The sequence below is a fragment of the Alexandromys fortis genome, unplaced genomic scaffold (genome assembly GCF_014885135.2).
Source record: "Alexandromys fortis isolate MF-2015 unplaced genomic scaffold, M_Fortis_MF-2015_v1.1 scaffold_140, whole genome shotgun sequence".
Classification (NCBI taxonomy): Eukaryota; Metazoa; Chordata; class Mammalia; order Rodentia; family Cricetidae; genus Alexandromys; species Alexandromys fortis.
In genome coordinates this window covers 2,806,042-2,825,325 of record NW_026068048.1, presented here as the reverse complement: position 1 = coordinate 2,825,325, position 19,284 = coordinate 2,806,042, and the positions used below count along the sequence as shown (strand labels likewise).

The window sequence follows — 19,284 nt, the reverse complement described above, 5'->3', positions numbered from 1 at the left end:
AAAAAAAAAAAAAAAAAAAAAAAAAGCTCAAGTCGCGGCGGCGGCGGCGAGCGCTCAGGGAAGCAGGCCCCAGGCCGCGTGCGGCGGACCGACCGACCGACGGGCGGGAGGGCGGGGGGCAGCTGAGCTGTGGCCCGGAGCCTCAGGCCGCCCGGAGCCGGCGGCGGCGGGCGGAGGCGGCAGGAGGAGGCGGCGGCTGCAGGAGCGGCGGCGGCGGCGGCGGCGGCATCTCCTCCTCACATGACCCCACTGTTTGTCCCCGTGATCAGCGCGAGCGGCTCCCGTGTCTCCTCCGTCCCCTCCTGCCGCGCGGCGTGAGCGCCGGGCTCGGGCCCCCCCGGCCGCCCGCCCCCTCCCCTCCCTCCCCTCCCCTCCCCCCCCCGCCCCCCCCATGGACATGCTGGACCCGGGTCTGGATCCTGCTTCCTCGGCCACCGCTGCTGCCGCCGCCAGGTAAGCGCGCCGGCGGCTCGCGCCCCTCCGCGCGCCCTGGGCCCCGGCCCCTCAGCCCCGCGCGCGGGGGCCGCCATGATCCCGAGCGGCCTCCGGGCCCGGCTCAAAATGGAGGCCGCGGGGAGGGGACCCGGGCGGGGGCTCGGCAACACTGTTGACCCTGGCGGGGCCCGGGCCTGGAGGGGCGACCGGCGGGCCGCTGCGCCCCGGCCGGGCTGTGGGCCTCACTGACCCCGGGCCCTGCCCCTCGTGTGCCCCCGCAGCCACGACAAGGGACCCGAGGCCGAGGAGGGCGTCGAGCTGCAGGAAGGTGAGTGCTTGCGGGGCCACGGGGGCTGCGGCCCGCGCCGGGGTTGCAGGCCGGGGACGCCGGGGGACCCCCGCGCGCCCCGCTGAACGTACCCCCTGCCCTGCTGCCCCCACAGGCGGGGACGGCCCGGGGGCTGAGGAGCAGACGGCAGTGGCCATCGCCAGCGTCCAGCAGGCGGCGTTCGGCGACCACAACATCCAGTACCAGTTCCGCACAGAGAATAATGGAGGCCAGGTGAGGCGGCCGCGGCCCGGGAGCCCCGAGGGCCAGCGCCGGGGCGAACCGAGGGAGGGTGGACGCGTGCGGCGGGCCAGGGAGAGGCTCCGACCTGGCCCCTGCCCGGGCCCTAGCGTCGGTCTCGTCGCTCTGCCGCCCCCTGCAGGTGACATACCGCGTAGTCCAGGTGACTGACGGTCAGCTGGACGGCCAGGGCGACGCGGCCGGCGCCGTCAGCGTCGTGTCCACAGCTGCCTTCGCGGGGGGGCAACAGGCTGTGACCCAGGTGGGTGTGGACGGGGCAGCCCAGCGCCCCGGCCCGGCCGCTGCCTCTGTACCCCCAGGTCCCGCGGCACCCTTCCCGCTGGTAGGTGGCCCGCAGTTGCTGGGGAGGGGCTGGGGAGGGGGAAGCCCCAGGGGGCCGGGTGTGTGTGATACACACACACACACACACACACACACACACACACACACACACACACACGTTCTCCAGGCCGTCGAGCCGTGTAAGGCTGATGTCTTGCACAGACATTGGGCAGGACTCTTGAATTTTATTTATCTCTATAAGACAGGGAAAAACTTAGGAAAAAAAAAAAAGAAGTAGAGTAGCTGAGCTAGTGACAGTTGAGTCCCGTCAGAAATGAGATACTGGACAGAATGGTACCCACAGCGGGCTTCCCCCTCGCCTCACAGCTTAGTAAATAAACACCGACCCCAGCAACAAAGGTGGGGAAACCCTGGCTAAGGATGGCCTGTGTCCTCGTCCCTAGGCTGTAATTCAAAATCCATTCAGCAATGGTGGCAGCCCAGCCGCAGAAGCAGTCAGCGGGGAGGCACGGTTTGCATATTTCCCAGCATCCAGTGTGGGAGATACCACCGCTGTGTCTGTACAGACCACAGACCAGAGCCTACAGGCTGGAGGTAAGGGGAGGAACAGTAGAGCTAGGGAAGTCACTTAAGCAGTTCCGCCTTGACCTCTCACTGATGTTCGCTGCACATTTCCTGCAGGCCAGTTCTATGTCATGATGACACCCCAGGATGTGCTTCAGACAGGAACACAGAGGACAATTGCACCCCGGACACACCCCTATTCTCCGTACGTGCAGTAGTCCCATTGTCGGGGGGCCAAGGAAAGGGAGGGTGTTTTTGGCCTAAGAGCTGGGTCTGTCAGTACAGAGCAGGAATGGGGTATGGGTTTTGTTAGCTTTTGCTTTTGAAGTACCCATTTTAAAAAAAAAAAAAAATCTGGACTGGAGAGGTGACTGAGTAGTGGAGCGCTCACATTTTGCAAAGCCCTGGGTTCTACCCCAGTGCCATGAAAACAAAGGTGTTTGCAAGTCTGATAGCTTGGTAAATTCTTGAAGAGACTGGGGATCTGCCATTTCCCCTTCTATTCTAGAAAAATCGATGGAACCAGAACTCCTCGAGATGAGAGAAGAAGAGCTCAGCACAACGAAGGTGAGGCTGGTGGTGTGGTCCTTGGCCAGCTCCTGGGCTCCAGGGTGCTCAGAGCCCATCGTCTGGCATGCCCAGATGCCAGAGAGGTGTATGCTGAGTGGTGGGCAAGGGCTGGTGGGTGAAGGGGCAGTAAGCTGTTAGGAAAGATAGAGGACGCGAATTGGGTTTGGCCAGATGTTTTCTCAAGCCCAGCTTGTGATCTTGATTTGTTCTATTGGCCAGCCTCTTAAAATGGCTGACCTCACATCCACATGTGGTTTTTACCCTTCGCATTCCCTTGCCTTCCACCTGTTTGAAAGGAAGTTGCTTCTCTGACCAGCTGAAGCCAGAGCCTCCCACTCTTCCGGGAAGCTATGCGGTTCACCCTGAGGTCTTTTGTCTGTTAGTGCTGTTCCTTGGTCTCCCAGGCTTGATTGGTCACCATTGTAAAGCATGTAACAGGCCCTCAAGGCAAGGCAGTTCTGACACCCAAACTCCATCACTCAACAAATGTTTACTGACCCTGGGTCCCAGTCAGGGCAGCAGCACAGGCCCTGTGCCAAGACCTCAGCCTGTCCTAGAGATTTCAGTCAGAATTGCTAATGAAGGACAACTTATGGCTGAGAGATTGCTGAGGCACAGAAGGGAGGTTGCCCCAGGAAGATTTTTCTGGGAACTTACCAAGTACAGGGAAACACAGGTGAAAAAAAGTCAAGATGTTTCAGCGATGCTGTTTGCTTGTCACTGAGCTTCTGTGTGGTTCCTTTGAGACTGAACCAGGATGGAGGCCTCGGACCCTGAGATTCCGGGGTGTTTTGATATAAATAGGGTTATGGGTTACTGCTGTTCTAAGCGGCTGGCAAGCTTTTGGCCAAGCGTACACCCAGGTTCACCCCATCTAGACCTCAAGTGCAGTGGAACAGCAGAGACAAGGTCTGGGCTCTCACCATCGCTGAGAGGAGACGAGGTACAGTTACCATTGCCCTCAGCATGCCTGAGCCCTGGAAAGAGACCGCTGAATGGGTGGAGCAGAGGACTTCAGAGTCCTCTCCGGGACCCGAGGAGACACAGAGGAATGCCCAGGCCCCTCAGCTATAGACACTTTAAGTTTGAGGAAGAGCAGAATGGGGAAGGGAAAGAGGAAGGTCTTAGGGCTGGGAAAGGACCTGCCAGGCTGGCTCACACTGGGTCTCTAGCTCTTCTCAGAGCAGTTGTCCTGACCCTGAGGGTATAGTCTGGTGATGGGGACACCAGTGTGGGGTCTGTGTGGAAGCAGGATGATAAGGTGATGGGAAACTAGAGACTAAGAAGTCACATGTTAGAGATGACTTCTGGGAAGGGGGAGACCTGGTCTGAGGTCTGGCTGGTCTGGCTGTGGAGAATGGGCATAAGGAGAAGACGCTGGAGCAGCTTGGTTGACGCTTAATGCCCTAATGCTAGGTCAGGTGGCTTTGAAAGGAAAGGGTGAACTGGGGCTTGCGGTCGGTTTGGAAGTGAGGCAGGGGCATTTGAGGGTCCTCCGGTGCTTTACTCAGGCAGTTACAGCCCATCTACCCAACTCAGGCTGGGGTTTCAACCTTGGCACCTGTGTTGTCCTGTAAAATGACTAAGACCCTCGGTGATCCTAAACCCCCACCCCTAACTGCAGCCTCCCACTAAGCAGGGCAGCCACCCGCCCTCCAGTTCATTCTGCCTTACCCTGAATTCATCTAGCTTGGAGCCTTTGTTTTTTCATCCTCCAGCAAGCAGCCATAACTTCTCCACCCCCACCTTCCAGCTACAACCAGCCCTCTGGCTTCTAACCTGTAGAAGGTTTGAACCACCACCTGCCTGTCCTCCTTGTGGCTTGGCAGTCTGGCCTACCGGACTGGCTTCACTGAAGGTCACCTGTGACGACCTCATTGCCAAATCTACTGGCTTCCTTTTCTGTCTGAGCTCCAAGCATCTGCCCCTGCCTGTTAACCCCAGGTCTACTCCCACTGCTTTTGGGAATGTCCCTTCTTTTCCTGCTCACTCTTATTCTAATGTCTTTGTTTCTCCTCCCCACCCTTTCCTACAACAACCTGCATTTAACCTGCAACCTGCTCTCCAGGCTGAGCCTTGGGGGTTCTGACTGATGTCAGAGGGGAAGGGAGGTCTTACAGCAGACTTCCTCCGTAACTGGGAACTGGCTTTGACTGGCTGTTCCTGAAGGCCTGGGTCTGAGTCCCTTTTCCATTTACTAGTAAGCACTCCCACCCCTACCCCCCCCCCCCAGAGGTGCAGAAAAGCTCCCCTAAGACTCATCCCCAGCACCCAGAAGTCTTACTTTTTTTTCTCCAGAAAGGTGGTAGTTGCCTCTTCCCACCCTCCTAGGGCTTGCCCCCCGCCCCATGGCACCACAGGATGGAGTTTCTTTCTATTCCTTGGGCATTGGAAATTGCCACTCAGAATCTCCACGTCTGGCTGTCCGTGAGACTTAGCCCAACTTATCCACACAGAACATGCTGTCTGCCCTCCCAAGAGCCTCCATGTATGCTTCTCTGCCAGAAGTGAGGCGAGGCCGCTTTCAGAGTTCTGCCCTTGCCTTCCCAGGACTCAACTAGCATGAGTTCCCTGAGACTTCTCTTTCATTTCTCCCTCTGGCTTTTCTGCAGGGTGGGGATTGGGAGCTCCAGAGGGTGCCTGCAGGGCCCTAAGGGAGCAGTGAACCTTTGGCTGCTCCAAGGGGGTATGTGGGGAGACTATTGTTACTGGTAGCAGAATTTGTTTCTGGAGGCGGAAATGCAGTCTTTACTTTAAATGCTGATCCTGGTTGATTTTTCTGTTTTATTAATTTCACTGTGGTAGTCTTTCTACTTGGGGTCTTAATTTATGGTAGTGGTCTCGTGGAGGGTTCTTTTTCTGATGGCCCTGGGGTAGAGCCTAGGGCCGTGTGCTGGGGGGAAGTGCTCCCCAGTTACTATTCCCAGCCTTTTTCACTTTTTTTTTTTTAACCTTTTTGAGACAGTCTAACTAATTTGTCCACGCTAGTTTGAACTTGGAAACCTGCTTCGTAGTCCCTAGTAGCAGGGATCTCCAAATCTTTACTTTTTAAAGCTGGATATGGTGCCTGTTTATAATCCCAGCACAGGTGAGGCTGAGGCAGAATCGTGAGTTTGAGGCCAGCCTGGACTACATAGTAAGAACCTGTCTTAAAGAAAGATGAAATAAACAGACAAACTTTTTCCTTCCTCGTGCAGATCTGTGGCTGCAGACTTTTGTCTGTCACATTTGGACAAATATTTTCATTATCATTTATATCAAGATGTTTTTCAGATCTCTTATGACTTCTTCTTTGATCCAGGTTATTCAGGAAGTGTATTGACTCCAGACGTGTGGAGCTTAGGATCTCATTTTTGTTTGATTTCTCAGATCTCTGTATGCGGAGCATAGCTGATGTGGTTCCAATTATTTGAGGGTGTGGAGCTTACCTTGGACTCTGTGTCCAGTCTAACTTGGAGAAGGTGCCCCGTGTACTGTAGTGGATGTGCGCCTGCTGCTGGGAAAGGTCCCCGCCACAGGGAGGACGGATTGGCTGAGACGGCTGGGGATTTCCGACTTGGTGTTTTCTTGTTTTTTTTTGGAGAAAGGCGTGCTAACGTCTCCCACTGTTAGTCCCGTCCTTCCTTCTATCCTGACAGGTTCTGTTGTAACGTGTGGGGTTTTTGTTTTTCAAGACAGGATTTCTCTGTGTAGCTTTGGTGCCTGTCCTGGAACTAGCTCTTACAGGCTGGCCTCAAACCCACAGATCCGCCTGCCTCTGCCTCAGGGATTCTGGGATTAAAGGCGTGCACCACCACCAAGCTTATTTTGGTTTTTGAGCCAGGATTTTTCTATGTAGATTTGGCTATTTTGGAACTCACTATGTAGGCCAGACTACTCACAGAGTTCTGTCCTGCCCCTGCCTCCTGAGTGCTGGGATTGAAGGTGTGTGCCCCGCACCCCTGACTGTGAGATGTATTTTAAGTGTTGTTGTAACTATAGGCTTCTGTGAGACCGGCCTCCTGCCAATCCAGTGTGTCCTAATAGTTTTTCCAAGCCATAGGCCTGGACACAAGCTGTAGTTAGCTTATGTAAACACAACACACATACCCTACAAGTGGTTCATGTAATCTTTTGTGTGATCTTATTATCCGTGTGTCTGGGACCCTTCTCAGTAACCCAAATGTTTTTCTTTTTGTGTATGTGTTGGGGGGGAGGGGGTTCGAGACAGGATCTCTCTGTGTAACAGCCCCAGCCCTGGCCCTGGCTATCCTAGAACTAACTCTGTAGACCAGGCTGGCCTCAATCTCACAGAGATCCGCCTGCTTCTGCTTCATCCTACTGTAGGCCCCATGCAGAGTGCTGCTCCACGCCTCCCTTCCGTGGGCACAGTACCCTGTTCACATATCTTCTCAGTCATGAGCACCACCAGGGCAAAGCCAGGGTTGAGTCCACCGTGTTTAAAGCCACACACCGCTACATTTTGCAGAACTAAATGCAGACCAAAGGAGCGCTGTCACACACATCTACCCTTAATCCTGACGGGCTGAGGTGTGGTTGTCAGATACCCAGGCTCTAGAACAGTGGACATAGCAGGTGGGAAAGCACTAAGCCCTGTAGAGCCCGAGGTAGAGCACTCTGACAAGGAATGTGGTGGTAGTACTTCTAGGCCCTAGCTAGACCCAACTTTACTGCTGCAGTCTGCCACCAAGTTCCCAGAAGAGTCCACCATACTTGATGGTGACAGTGAGCTAGCCCTAAGCCTAGTGGAGATAGCCCAGCCATTACCAAACTTGGCATAGCTGCATCCTTGGCAGGACATTGGGGAGATCTCAGAGAAAGAACAATTGCTGTGAAGAGGGCGTGGACAGAGTGGGAGAGTCTGCTTTGGAAAATGAAATCATTCATGCCTGAGTGGAAGTAACCAAGCAGAAGCAGTGGCCTCTGCCTGTTCCTGGGCTCTGAGGTCCTCGCAGGGAATGTCATGGGCATGGTATGAGTTCAGATCTGAGGAGAAAGGAGCCCTTCTTACCCACCCCTCTCATTTCAAGCTTTCCCATTTTCCATCCTCACTGCCCTCATTAGGAAGTGGCCCTCTTGCCCTTTTTTTCCCACAGCCTATCAGGTTCCACGCCCAGCTCCCCTCCACAAATTTGACAGGTGTCTCCAGTCCTCCTGTAAGAGGAGACTTGGGGGTGCCAGGGTCTTTTGTGCTCCAACAGTAGAAGGTCTGTGCTCTGGAGGTAAAGAAGGACCCCAAAGTCCTGCTCCAACAAGCTGTGGAACTGGTTCCAAGTCGGGTGGTTCCTGGCAGGCATCCTGAACATATGAGAAGCCAGAAGAAGGCACAGGCCTTGTCTGCAGACAGTTGCCACTCAGTATAGCTAACAGTAGGGTTGCAGAGTTTCATTCAAGCTCAAGTCTGGACTTTGAAGTGAAATCTGTACTTGCCATGCTTTGTCTTCGAGGTATGGGGTTCACATTCCAAGTGAGATGGGGTCCACAAGGCCAGGCCTCAGAACCATAGTCCTGGTCTGGAGAGTGCAGCTTGTCAAGGCTGTGGAATAGAATTTTAAACAGAGAAGGCATGATCAGGTTTTCACACTGAAGATGAGAAGGGGCTGGGCTGTAGCTCAATTGTAGAGTGTGGGCTTCCATCTCAACAGTGGAGAAAACCACGTATAGAGCGACCGGCCACTTAGGAAATGGAGGCCAGAGGGTCAGAAGTTTTAAGTTGTCCTTGGCTACACAATTTGAGGCCAGCCTGACCTACATGAGACCCTATCCCCAAGGGGACAAAAAAAAAAAAAAAAAAAAAAGATTGGAAAAGCAAAATTAGAGAAGCCAGAGTCTAAGGACATTCCAAGAATGAAATGCAAAGATTACAGGAGCTATGGCAGTTGCTAGATCCTGCATGAAGGGATTCTGCCCCTCAAAAAAAGGTGTGAGTCCCAGTGCCCAGAGCCGCATTTTCAGAGTGTGGGTGATGCTGTAGTTTTTCCGTGTTGGCTCCAGTGTGTAGCATGTGCTAGGCAGGCAGTGAAAACAAGCCTGCAGTTGTTAGTGTGGGTTCCTGTCCTGACAGTGTGGCTTGAGAATTGAGACTTGGTTGGTCTTCTCATGAAGCAGTGTGGCCCATGGGGAGGTGGGAGCCTAGAGTCCCTGTGAGATCCTTACTAGTGCCATGACTATCACTGTCTCCTACAGTGGAGCGGAGACGGAGGGACAAGATCAACAACTGGATCGTCCAGCTTTCAAAAATCATTCCAGATTGTCATGCAGACAACAGCAAGACAGGAGCGGTGAGTGGCCCAGGTGTCCCATCCCTTCCAGGAAGTCTAACCTAACACCAGGCACAGGAGCTGTCCTGTCCTCTGACTCTTGCCTGCTCCCCTCTTCAGAGTAAAGGGGGCATCCTGTCCAAGGCCTGTGATTACATCCGGGAGCTACGCCAGACCAACCAGCGAATGCAGGAGACCTTCAAGGAGGCCGAGCGGCTGCAGATGGACAATGAACTCCTGAGGCAGCAGGTGGGTGCAGACCTGGAACCCACTGGGAGCCCCAGGATGCCAAGGCTAGCCCCTGGCTCATGTGTCCTCTGTGGTGCCTGCAGATTGAGGAGCTGAAGAATGAGAATGCCCTGCTTCGAGCTCAGTTGCAGCAGCACAACCTGGAAATGGTGGGCGAGAGCACCCGGCAGTGATGCCCACTGACCTACCCTGCAGCTGCTGCCGGCCTCTGCTGCCCCTCCCCCAGCCCTTAGCACAGAGAGGGAGATGCTCCTCCCCAAGCTGCGTTTTTTTATAGTAGATTTTTAACAAAAACAAGGAGACATAATGCATTTCTGTGGATACATTGCCCACTACCCCCCTCCTTGCAAAAATGATGCCCACCTGCCCACCTGTCCGCCACCCTCCCTTCTCAGTCCTCACCAGGAGGAGCAAGGGAGGAGGACAGAGGCCCCGCTGCCCGCTGCCTCCTTGGTCTCTAGGGGTATTGAGACAGGGTGCTTATGGGAAGGAGGGAGCTTTGGGGGCGCCTTCCCTGGGGCCTGGACCTATGCAGGGAGGCCACGTCCCTCATCCCTCTTGTTTCTGGATCCCTGCTCCCTCTGGGTGTGTGGGTATGTGTGTGTGTGTATGCGTGTGTGTGTGTGCGTGTGTGTGTTTTAATTTTCTTTATGGAAAAATGGACAAAAAAATAGAGAGAGAGGTATTTAACTGCAATAAACTGGCCAGTGTGGCCCCGCCTTGTCTGTCTGTGTTTCGGTCCATGTTGGGCATGGGGACAGGCAGGGGTCCTAGGGCCGTCCTGAGGTCTAAGCTTCAGCTATACTGTGGCTGTGTGAAAATGGCTGGAGAATTAAGGACTGAATTTCTTCACTGAGGCCCTGGGGTACAGATTAGGGTTGTGGGATCTGCGATCAAGGACATGCCCCCTAGTGTTGGTGGGGGCTAGAGTCTCCTGGGTCAGAGCTTCTTGAAAACAGGGCCTGTGAGCATCCCTAGGCTCTGGGGCTGAAGCCCTCCCCTCTGCACCAGCCAATAATGGGCCCTGGCCTTGAGCCCCCCCACCCCCAAGAGAGGGCAGATGGCCAGAAAGCAAGGCTTGGCCCGGCAGTCTGTCGCCTCACACTGTTTCTCTGGCGCCTGTGTGTGACCCCTGCCCTCGGCTGATGATGAAACCTGTCCTGAGTAACCACAGTGATGCCTGGCAGGCCTGAGGGATACCATCATGTCCCCAAGAGACTGGCTCACCTGTTCCCAGGATCCAAGACTGCCTCTCAGTTTCACCTTGCTGCCCTTTTGAACTTGCCACAACCTAAGTACACCTACCTGATGGTCTCTGGTTTCTGAGACCCCTGTCTTTGGCCTTACCACTCCCTAATGCTCTCTTGGAGAGGCATGTGAAGGAAGTGAGGGGCCCTAGTGAGCAGCAGCAGCAGCAGCAGCAGCAATAGAAGAATAACATTGTCCCCAGGGCTTTATACAGGATCGACTCTGGGTGGTCCCTGTGTGAGTCTGGCATGGTGTCCAGTAGCCTGTCTCTGGAGTCAAGTTTGTTACAATGTCTCCATGGCCATGCACACCGAGGGATCCAGGTAACAGATCAGAACAAGGACACCCAGGATTCGATAGTACCCCAAAAACAAACTACAAATGCCCTGGTGTAGCTGGGCGGTGGTGGCACACGCCTTTAATCCCAGCACTCGGGAGGCAGAGGCAGGCGGATCTCTGTGAGTTCGAGACCAGCCTGGTCTACAAGAGCTAGTTCCAGGACAGGCTCCAAAACCACAGAGAAACCCTGTGTTGAAAAACTAAAAGAAAAAAAGAAAAAAAAAATGCCCTGGTGTATCTGCGTACCAGTTTCTGTGGTGTAAATTCTCCCAGCATGGCAATTGAGGTGGTTCTGGTGTAAACACTGCACTTGGGAGTTGCGTGATGTGCATAGTCTGCTCTGCCAAGCCAAGTCTAATGTGCTCCTGTGTCTCCTGTGCTTAGATATGGAAGTTTGATGACTAGATCAGGCCAGGCCCCTGGGGTCGGTGCCGAGAAGGCGACTTTAAGCCTAAACACTTAATAAAGCCCAAGAGGACACAGTCATCTACTTGGAAGCCAAGTGACATCAGCTGTTAACACGAACATGATTTGGTACTGGTGTGAAAGACACAGTGAATTGATATGCACCCTGGCGTGCAAAAGATTGAACTAGTTCATATCCTGGGCTGTGAAATGTGTTGGCTCTGGCTATGAATAATGACCGCCACCACCTTAGCCACAAGGTGACTTCAACAGACAGCTACGTCTTGTGGTCTGGACATTTAACACCATGGTGCAGCCTATGCTTGGGCATCTGTCCAGTCCTTTGGCTGCTGCCCTGACTCACTCTAGGATGCACCCTGCACGTGTGTACCCCATTGCTGTGTCCTGAAGAGCCCAGTGAGTGACAGCCATACTGAAGACACTGATAAGGGTGAGGGGCAGTGTCTAGGGGAAAAGGGGGGAATTTTTCTGAGAGCCACAGGGTGACATCACAGGTGGCTGGCTGGAGGCTTGTGTCCATGGCCCTAGCTGCCCCACCCCCTGGGTGCACCTCTGCTGGCTGAGGGTGACACAACCCTGTCCCCTGTCACTCTGTTCCCGCTTATCTCTCCCGCCTGTTCGGCGCCACTATCTTCTTGGAAATGAGTCAGGGCAAAGGGGAGGGGGTTCAGGCGTCCCCTCCTCCAGCTGGTCCCATAAAAAGGACTAGGACTGGGTCCCAGACACCAGGCAAGTCCTTAGACTGCACCACAGGACAGAAGGCACGATGGCACAGAATGCTAAGATCCAGGCTGCCTGTCTCCTGCTTCTCCTCAGCGCCAGCCTGGCCAGCAGCGCCTTTCTCCAGCAGCTGGTGAGCACCCCCGGCCTACTACAATGGGAGAGCCATTCCCCGGGAGTTAGGGGCTCAGCACTGAGTGTTCAGGGCAGCTACTGAGGGGGCAAGGGTGGTCCGGAGCGGAAGGGCTGAGGCACCCCCCTCTAGCTGCACAGCTGTGATGGGAAGTAACATGCTGGAAAGTCAGACAAAATGTTCCTCTGGCTGTTCCATCCCCGTCAGGGCGTTTCTTAAACTGCCTTTCAATGAGTGTTTAGAAACACTTATTTGTGGATAGCGCAAGAGATGACGGACAGAATGACTGTCATGAGGAAGAACCAGAGCTAGGGCAGAGATGCAGAATGCCAAGCAAAAGTATTTTATAAGAAAATGATACAGAAGGGGCCGGAGAGGCAGCTCAGCAGTTAGAGCATTTGATGCTTGTACAGAGGACCCTGGATCAGTTCCTAGCACCTGCGTGGTGGCTCACAACCATCCTTAACTCACTTCCATTGATGCCTTTTGAGCTACATGGGCACTAGACATGCATGTGGTGTACATGCATATATGCAGGCAAAACATTCATACACATGTAAGAAGAAAGAAAATGCTACAGAACCAGGCTTGGTGTGGGCACTTGGAAGGCGGAGGAGGGAGAACCAGAAGCTCACAGTCATCCTTGGCTACATAGCAAGTTCAGTACCAACCTAGGCTATGAAAACCCTGTCTCAACTGACAACAAAGACACCAGATTTGTGCCTTGGAGCTGCGACAGGAGAATGGGCACTCGAGTGAAAGGCACGCACAGGATCCTTGGGTCTGTAGGGTCTGCAGAGTGAGTCAGTGTTGGGAGTAGGGAGAGAGTGGTGGTGGTTCCGGCAGTGCCAAGCTTTGTGGACAGCTGTACAGACGATGATTGGTCCTTGGGTTGCTGAGAAAGGGAAAACCACATTGCAGTGATGGTGAGAAGTTACTGTGCTATGTGATGGCTGGCTTATAAGGGGTTATAAGATGCAGGCAGACCCGTTGGGAGGGTAGTGTCCAGGAGGAGGGTTCAGCATCAAAAAAGGTGGGGTGCTTTTAGGAAGCAGAACATGCAAGGAATGGTGGGAAAATCAGGGCAGTGAAGCCTCTTCCAGGAATTCCATCTAAGCACAGGTCCCTAAGCCCCTGGGGAAGGAACAAGCTGGCAGAGTTGAATCAGAAAGCTATGCTGGAGACTGCAATACTCAGGTACCCTTTCTGCTTTCACAGGCAAGACAGCCCGATGCACTCCAGCCTGGGCACAGGGCAGAAGGCAGGGCCGATGAGACGGTAAGAGCAATTGGGGCTCCCTTCCTGACCCCCAACCTTCCCCATGCCCAGGCAGGGCAGCTCATTTCTCTTCCATTCTATGCAGCTCCTGGCTCCAACGCGGACCAAGCGGGACACCTACTTACCAGTCTGCGTCTTCTGCTGCCGATGCTGTAACAATCGTAGCTGTGGCATCTGTTGCAAAACATAGTGCCAAGTGTCCAGTTCTCTCAGCACCCCTCGCCTGCCCCTCAGCCCCCATTTATTTATGAACTCAAAATAAATGTGATGATTTTGTTTTCAAACTATGGTGTCTGCTGTTTTTTTTTGCTTTTCCTTAACAAAGGCTCATGGACTTGGTGCAAGCCCTGATGCCCAGGGACAGTCACTTGGGAGGGTTTGCGGGTCTGATGCGGGTCTGATGCAGGTCTGATGCATTTATTGTCTATTCTTCAATGTGTCTCCCGCTTCAGAAGGTCTGGAGTTTATGTAACAACCCAGGAAGAAAGCTGAATAAACTTTCTCTCCTCAGGCTTGTTCTTCCTTTCTTTTTAGAAGATATTTATCGAAAAACATTTTTTATGTCATGTGTGTATGTGTGTGCATGTTAACACATGTAGCAGCCAGAGTAGCCACAGCTGGTATGAAACTTGCTTTGTCAAACTCACAGAGATCCTCCTGCCTCTGCCTCCTAAGTGTTGGGATTAAAGGCATGTACTACCATATCTAGGTCACTTGTTAGTTTTTATTTCACTCAGTTTTTGTTTTGTTTGTTTGCTTTTTGTTTTTGTTAGTTTGTTTGTTTTACCTTTTATTTTGTTTTTGAGACAAGGTCTCTTACTGAGCCTGGAGCTCACTGATTCCCCTAAACTGTGTGGCCAGTAAGTCTCTGGGATCCACCTGTCTCCTCCCCAATGGGGATGCAGACACATGCGGTCACACCAGCTAGTAATATGAGTGCTGGGATTCCAGTTCCTATGCGTGTATGGCATATACGTTACTCACTGAGCCATCTCTCCAGCCCAATTTCTCTTTTAATAGGAACATAGACCCGAGATATAATTCACTGTGGTCCCAACTTATATGACTACAGCAACCTTAATGTTGAGAAAAGACATTGATCATGTGGCTGCTGTTGTATCCTAGAAGGGAAATAACAGCCTAAATACATGGAACCCTCTGAGTCAGCCACCATGTCCAGAGGTCCTTGCTGAGAAGGGCATGACCTTTGTCATGAGAGTCTGGAAACCCTTCTTGCGAGATACACTAATACTCTGAATGTTGGCACCTCCGCTGGAAAGGCAGTTCAAGCTAGTAGCAATAACGACAACAGAAAGTTCTTCTCAATCCTTCCCTCTTTCCTCCAGTACTGGATGACCAAACACAGGCCTCACACAGAATAACCAAATGCTTATACCACTAAGTTATACCCTGAGCCCAAAGAGACTTCTTTTTATTTATCTTTTTAGGTAGGGTATCAAGTAGTCTAGCCTGGCTTTGCACTCTTGAAGTAGCCAAGGATGACCTTGCCCTTCTGACCCTCACCCCCACCGTCCGAGGTCTGGTTTTAGAAGCATGTGCCATTGTGTGCAGTGCTGAGAATCAAACCAGGGCCTCGTGCATTCTAGGCAAGCACTGTTCCCACTTTGCCTTCACCTCTATCCCTATATGTAGCCCGGACTGCACTAAAACTCACTGTGTACGCAGGCTGGCTTCTAAACCTGCATTCCTTTTACCTCAGCCCAACTAGAAGCTAAAAAGAAAAAATTCAGTCCATAGGACAAACTCAGTCAAACTAAAGTCAGCATCAACCTCATGCACCACCACCATTTATCTTCAGGAACTGTAAGAGGCCACTCATCTGAGGGAGGGGAGAAGACTGAGGCCACCCCCCCCCCCCACACACACAGCCTACTTTTCTACAACCGTGCAATTCCTGTCACTCTGGCTTCTCTTGTCGTTACTCTGTTCCACCTCACAAACGCAGGCGTGATGAGACACTAAAACCAGAGGCTCTGATCACGACCTCTGGTAGGGTTGAGTCCAGGTCAGGCAGTGTACTCAGAACAGCAGAAAGCAAACCCCCTCCCCCAACAATGACATCATAGCCCCTGGTTATATGACTGAGACACTCACACATTCATACACACACACACACAGAGCAAAGCACAGGACTGGAAAATGTCTGAGCTCATGAAGCGCTCCATCCCCTGGCTTAGCCTTTCACACTCTTCAGAAGTCCCTCTCTCCTCACCCACAATGTAAGGGTATGATTTGAGCATCTCTGAATGAAGGTGGTCCAAGGTTCCATATAAGCCAATCAATCACCCCAGGGTGAATGCAGTCACCATATTGCCTACAGTCCCAGTTTGCTGGGCTCACTGAAAGGTCTTAAGACTCAAGCAGCCTAGGAGCTGTAGTGGACAAGGACCAGAAGCTAATTAGGGGTTTCCTGAATGGAGACAGAAGGGACAGAGAGAGGACCCTGCTACAGAGTGCTTGGCTCCTCATGGTACTAGCGCTTTTGTTTGCTGAATTCAGCCAAGGACAGGAATGTAGGATTGTTTTTGAAAACTGCCAAATGCCCCCAAAATGTGCAAAGGCATTATTAACAGGGCAGAGGTGAGTTCTCTTTCATCCCCTATTTTGTTTTGTTTTAAAAACAGAGTCTCAGTGTAACCCCAGCTGTCCCGGAACTTGCTAGTAGACTAGGGAACCGGAGAAGTGATGTGACAGATAAGAGCATGTATTGCTCTTGCAGAGGTCTAGGGTTTAGCTTCCAGCACCCAGGTCCAGTCACTCAGCCCCCTCTAACTCCAGCTCCAGGGATGCTGACGCCCTCTTCTGGCCTCTGAAGGTACTTGCACTCATGTGCACAGTCACCTGCACGTGTGCACGCACTCAATTTTAAAATGATGAAAGTAAATCTTAAAAATAAAAATAAGGTCTCAGCCTTGGCAACATCTTCCTTGAAACTCCTGCACCAAGAGAGCAAAGGGGAGGAAAAAGCGCATGTGTAAACTGAAGCTCAAGCGAAGAAAGAGGAAGTCGAGGTCCAAGTAATTTAGCTTGTGCACCCAAGAAGGCTGTAGGAGGTGTGCTGACAGCTGTGACGCTGGATCAAGTTGTTGGCCTGTATGCTGCTGTCGGTAATAAGTCTCAGTGGATCTGGTACATCACCAGCTGCTCACTGAGACCACCAAAAAGACTAGCTTCCTTACAACCAAGACAGTCCCGCTGGCACCCTGCCCCGCACCTGGGCCATCCTGGACTAGTTCTGTTCTTACCGTGGCCAAGTGTAATTCATCTTTAAGCTTTCTTGCTACCTAAAAAATTAAAAGTACAGATTCGTGGAGGTGTGCGTTTGAAGCTTCTGGAAGTCGTCTATTTCGCTTTCTGCTTTCTGGCTCCGTGCTGGAAACAAGTGTCCACTCCTGCTATGATGCTTTGCCTGAGGCCCACAGTCCCTGATGGAGGCAACCGACCACTACAGGGATCCCTGGACCCATGAGCTGAAACACATCCTTCCTCCTTTTAGCTGTTTCCAAGGGTGTTTTGCTACATTGGCAAAAATGTAACTACCCCTTAGCAGTGCTGATTACAGGGAACAGCTCTGGGTACCCTTCTCTCATTTTTAGATACATTTTTCCAAAAGGTCCTAGAGCTGTGGCACTGGAAGCAGAGGGATTACACTTTAGTGTGTGTGCAAGCCCTGTGTGGTGGCACACACTTTTGATCTGAGCACTCGGTAGGGGAGGCAGGGGCAGGCAGATCTCTGTGAGTTCAAGGCCAGTCTGATCTACAGAGAGAGTTCCAGGACAGAAACCCTGTTTTGAAAATCCAAAAAGCCACCACCAACAAAAACTTTAGTATGCATCAGGGTGGATGGTATGCAAGCCTATTCAAGTGCACACTGCTGAGCCCCATCCCCAGGGCTTCCCACTCAGCAGACAGACTAGACCTAGAAATATTTGCTTTTGAGAAAAAGTCTCACTGTGTAACCCTGGCTGACCTGCAACTTGCTATGTAGACCAGGCTGGCCTCCAGCTCACAGAGATTCACCCGCTTCTGCCTCCGAAATGCTGGGATTAAAGGCGTGCACCACTACTGCCCGACTTCACTCCCCATCTTAATCTTTCCACCCCTTGCCTCCTTTTGTGAGACAGGGTCTCTGGTAGCCAAGGTTGGTCTCGGACTAGGTCGGCGAGGATCACCTCGAACTTCCCATCCACTGTCTTCTACCTTCTGAGTGCTGAAATTATAGACATATGACAATATACCCCGTATACCCAGTATATGTGGTGCTGGGACTCAAACACCAGGCTTGATACAAGCTAGGCAAGCGCTCTACCAACTGAACTGTAGTCCCTTGACTAGCTACAGGACACAGCCCTGTAGCTGCTGCTGTCCTGAGAACCGCACTGTGACAGCCCTTGGCAGGAAATAGCCAGTCTTAACTAAGAGCAGCGAAGGGACTCTGGGCTGGCTAAGCCCAGGCCCTGGCAGAAGACAACACTAAGCGATGAGGAGACACGCAGCACTACGCGTCTGGAGATGTCTTCTCTAGTTTGCATGCTATTTTGGATAAAATTGGGCTAACGAGCAAAGATCATTACACTACACAAAATTTCTATGTCCGCCCCCATTTATATACTGATGTCTTAAACTCAGTCCCTCAGAATGTGACCTTAGTTAGAGATGGGGTCTTCTTTGAGGGAGGATAAGACAGGGTCTAATGTAGCTGAGAATGACCTTGAATTTATTGATCCTCCTGCCTCCACCTCTCAAGTGCTGGAATTACAGGTGTGCGCCATGACACCTGTCTTTGGTGGTAGGTCTTTCCCGAGGGTAACAGTTAAGAAGTCATAATGGTGGGCTTTAATCCAACATGATTGATGTCTTGGCAAAAGGGGAGATTTGAACAAAGACAGATCCAGGTAGAATTCTGTTTGAATATGCAAAGCTCCGAGTCCCAGGCTGAGTGGAGGAGGGGTTGGGGGCTGGGGGCTGGAGGCTGGGGGCTGGGAGGCTGGGGGACTGCAGCAGGGCTTTTTCTCTAAGCTCAATAGGAAGTAACCCTGCTGGCAGCTTGATTCTGAAGTTGATGCCTGAAAGGATGTGACATGAGACATTCTAGTTTAGAAATTTGTCCCCAGCCCTTGCAGACTGAAAGCCTGCTTTCTTGATGTCTTCAGCTGATCTGTGTGACAGGTAGCCCCTTTACCCAGCTCATCTATGGCTCTCATTCCATCTGCTCCTCCCTTATGGGTGGGTGCCCAGTCCCCTGGCTCAACAAAAGACTCTCTCAGTGGGACTCACCTGCCCATTTCCCTTCTCTAGGGGCTGCCTCTGGACACCCGAAGCTCACAGACCACCCCCCTCTACACAGGAACACCAACTCGGTGGTATGTTTGCTTAGACATCTGTGGCACAGGGCACCCCGGAATCTTCATATCTACCCCCAGAGTCCAGGCACCAGGGCTCTCTCTTCTCCGGAACCTAGGCTTCCAAGCCCCTCCCCACGTTCAATGGACCATTGTCTCGGACTGGGAAAGGCACGGGTAGAGCCTGACGTCATGAAGCCTGAGGTGGGGGTGGCACCCCCAAGCCCAGTCTCCCTAACTCCTGACCTGCTTTCTAGTCTAAGGGATTTCCCTGCTCTCACTCCTGGAGAAAAAAAAAAAAGGACTCCTCCTCCCGCACACCACACCCCTCACCTGCTCTGGCCTCTGCAGGGCAGTGAAACGCCTGTGTCCTGCCACCTCAATCACCCTTTGCAAAGCTCATGCCTGATTCAGGACCATTGTGGACTCCACCCCAGAGGGTCCTCACCCAGCTCAGAGAGCTAACGTAGCCCTGTGTGCACAAAAGCCTGGTTTTTAAAGATCCCAAACAAATCCACAGGCAGGTTTCCGTGGGATGTCTGCTCTCTTCAGAGCTCCCGGCTAGATGAGAAGGCAAGGTAGGGTTAGGTTAGGGACCAGACAGCATCCTGAAGGGCAAAGCGGCCAGCTTCAGTCATGTTGAGTTCTATGGGAAGAAAGGACAGTTTTTGAATGGAGGGCAGGGACCAGATGTGGTGGCACACGCCTATAATACCAGCACTCTGGAGACTTGGGCATGTGGTATTCAAGACTAGCCTGGGCTACATAGTGAGCTGGAGGTCAGCCTGAATATACCAAGACAGCCTTTAAGAACAAATTGGAGCCGGG

General features: G+C 52.6%; 2 protein-coding genes across 4 annotated transcripts; both read left to right on the top strand.

Moving 5' to 3' along the window:
- Positions 1 to 306: 306 nt before the first annotated feature.
- Usf2 (upstream transcription factor 2, c-fos interacting) lies at positions 307 to 9,674 on the top strand. 3 transcript variants are annotated; one of them, XM_050119007.1, is made up of 10 exons: positions 308 to 453; positions 717 to 763; positions 879 to 997; positions 1,146 to 1,265; positions 1,750 to 1,900; positions 1,988 to 2,075; positions 2,379 to 2,437; positions 8,627 to 8,721; positions 8,821 to 8,949; positions 9,033 to 9,674. In XM_050119007.1, the coding sequence occupies exons 1-10, from the start codon at positions 392 to 394 to the stop codon at positions 9,120 to 9,122; spliced, it is 960 nt and encodes a 319-aa protein (XP_049974964.1). In that variant the 5' UTR covers positions 308 to 391; the 3' UTR covers positions 9,123 to 9,674. The 3 variants fall into 3 exon arrangements, with proteins under 3 accessions (XP_049974965.1, XP_049974964.1, XP_049974963.1); XM_050119006.1 differs by having other exon boundaries at positions 309 to 453; positions 1,146 to 1,346; XM_050119008.1 differs by lacking the exon at positions 1,146 to 1,265 and having other exon boundaries at positions 307 to 453.
- Positions 9,675 to 11,651: 1,977 nt separating this feature from the next.
- On the top strand, positions 11,652 to 13,377 carry Hamp (hepcidin antimicrobial peptide). The gene is made up of 3 exons (XM_050119043.1): positions 11,652 to 11,815; positions 13,034 to 13,093; positions 13,179 to 13,377. The coding sequence occupies exons 1-3, from the start codon at positions 11,729 to 11,731 to the stop codon at positions 13,281 to 13,283; spliced, it is 252 nt and encodes an 83-aa protein (XP_049975000.1). The 5' UTR covers positions 11,652 to 11,728; the 3' UTR covers positions 13,284 to 13,377.
- The last annotated feature ends 5,907 nt before the right edge of the window (positions 13,378 to 19,284 follow it).

Coding starts and splice junctions, on each gene's coding strand:
- Hamp (XM_050119043.1), top strand. CDS start 11,729: ATGGCACAGAATGCTAAGATCCAGGCTGCCTGTCTCCTGCTTCTCCTC. Junction 11,816..13,033: donor GCGCCTTTCTCCAGCAGCTG/GTGAGCACCCCC, acceptor CTGCTTTCACAG/GCAAGACAGCCCGATGCACT. Junction 13,094..13,178: donor AAGGCAGGGCCGATGAGACG/GTAAGAGCAATT, acceptor CATTCTATGCAG/CTCCTGGCTCCAACGCGGAC.
- Usf2 (XM_050119006.1), top strand. CDS start 392: ATGGACATGCTGGACCCGGGTCTGGATCCTGCTTCCTCGGCCACCGCT. Junction 1,347..1,749: donor CCGCGGCACCCTTCCCGCTG/GTAGGTGGCCCG, acceptor CCTCGTCCCTAG/GCTGTAATTCAAAATCCATT. Junction 1,901..1,987: donor CCAGAGCCTACAGGCTGGAG/GTAAGGGGAGGA, acceptor CATTTCCTGCAG/GCCAGTTCTATGTCATGATG.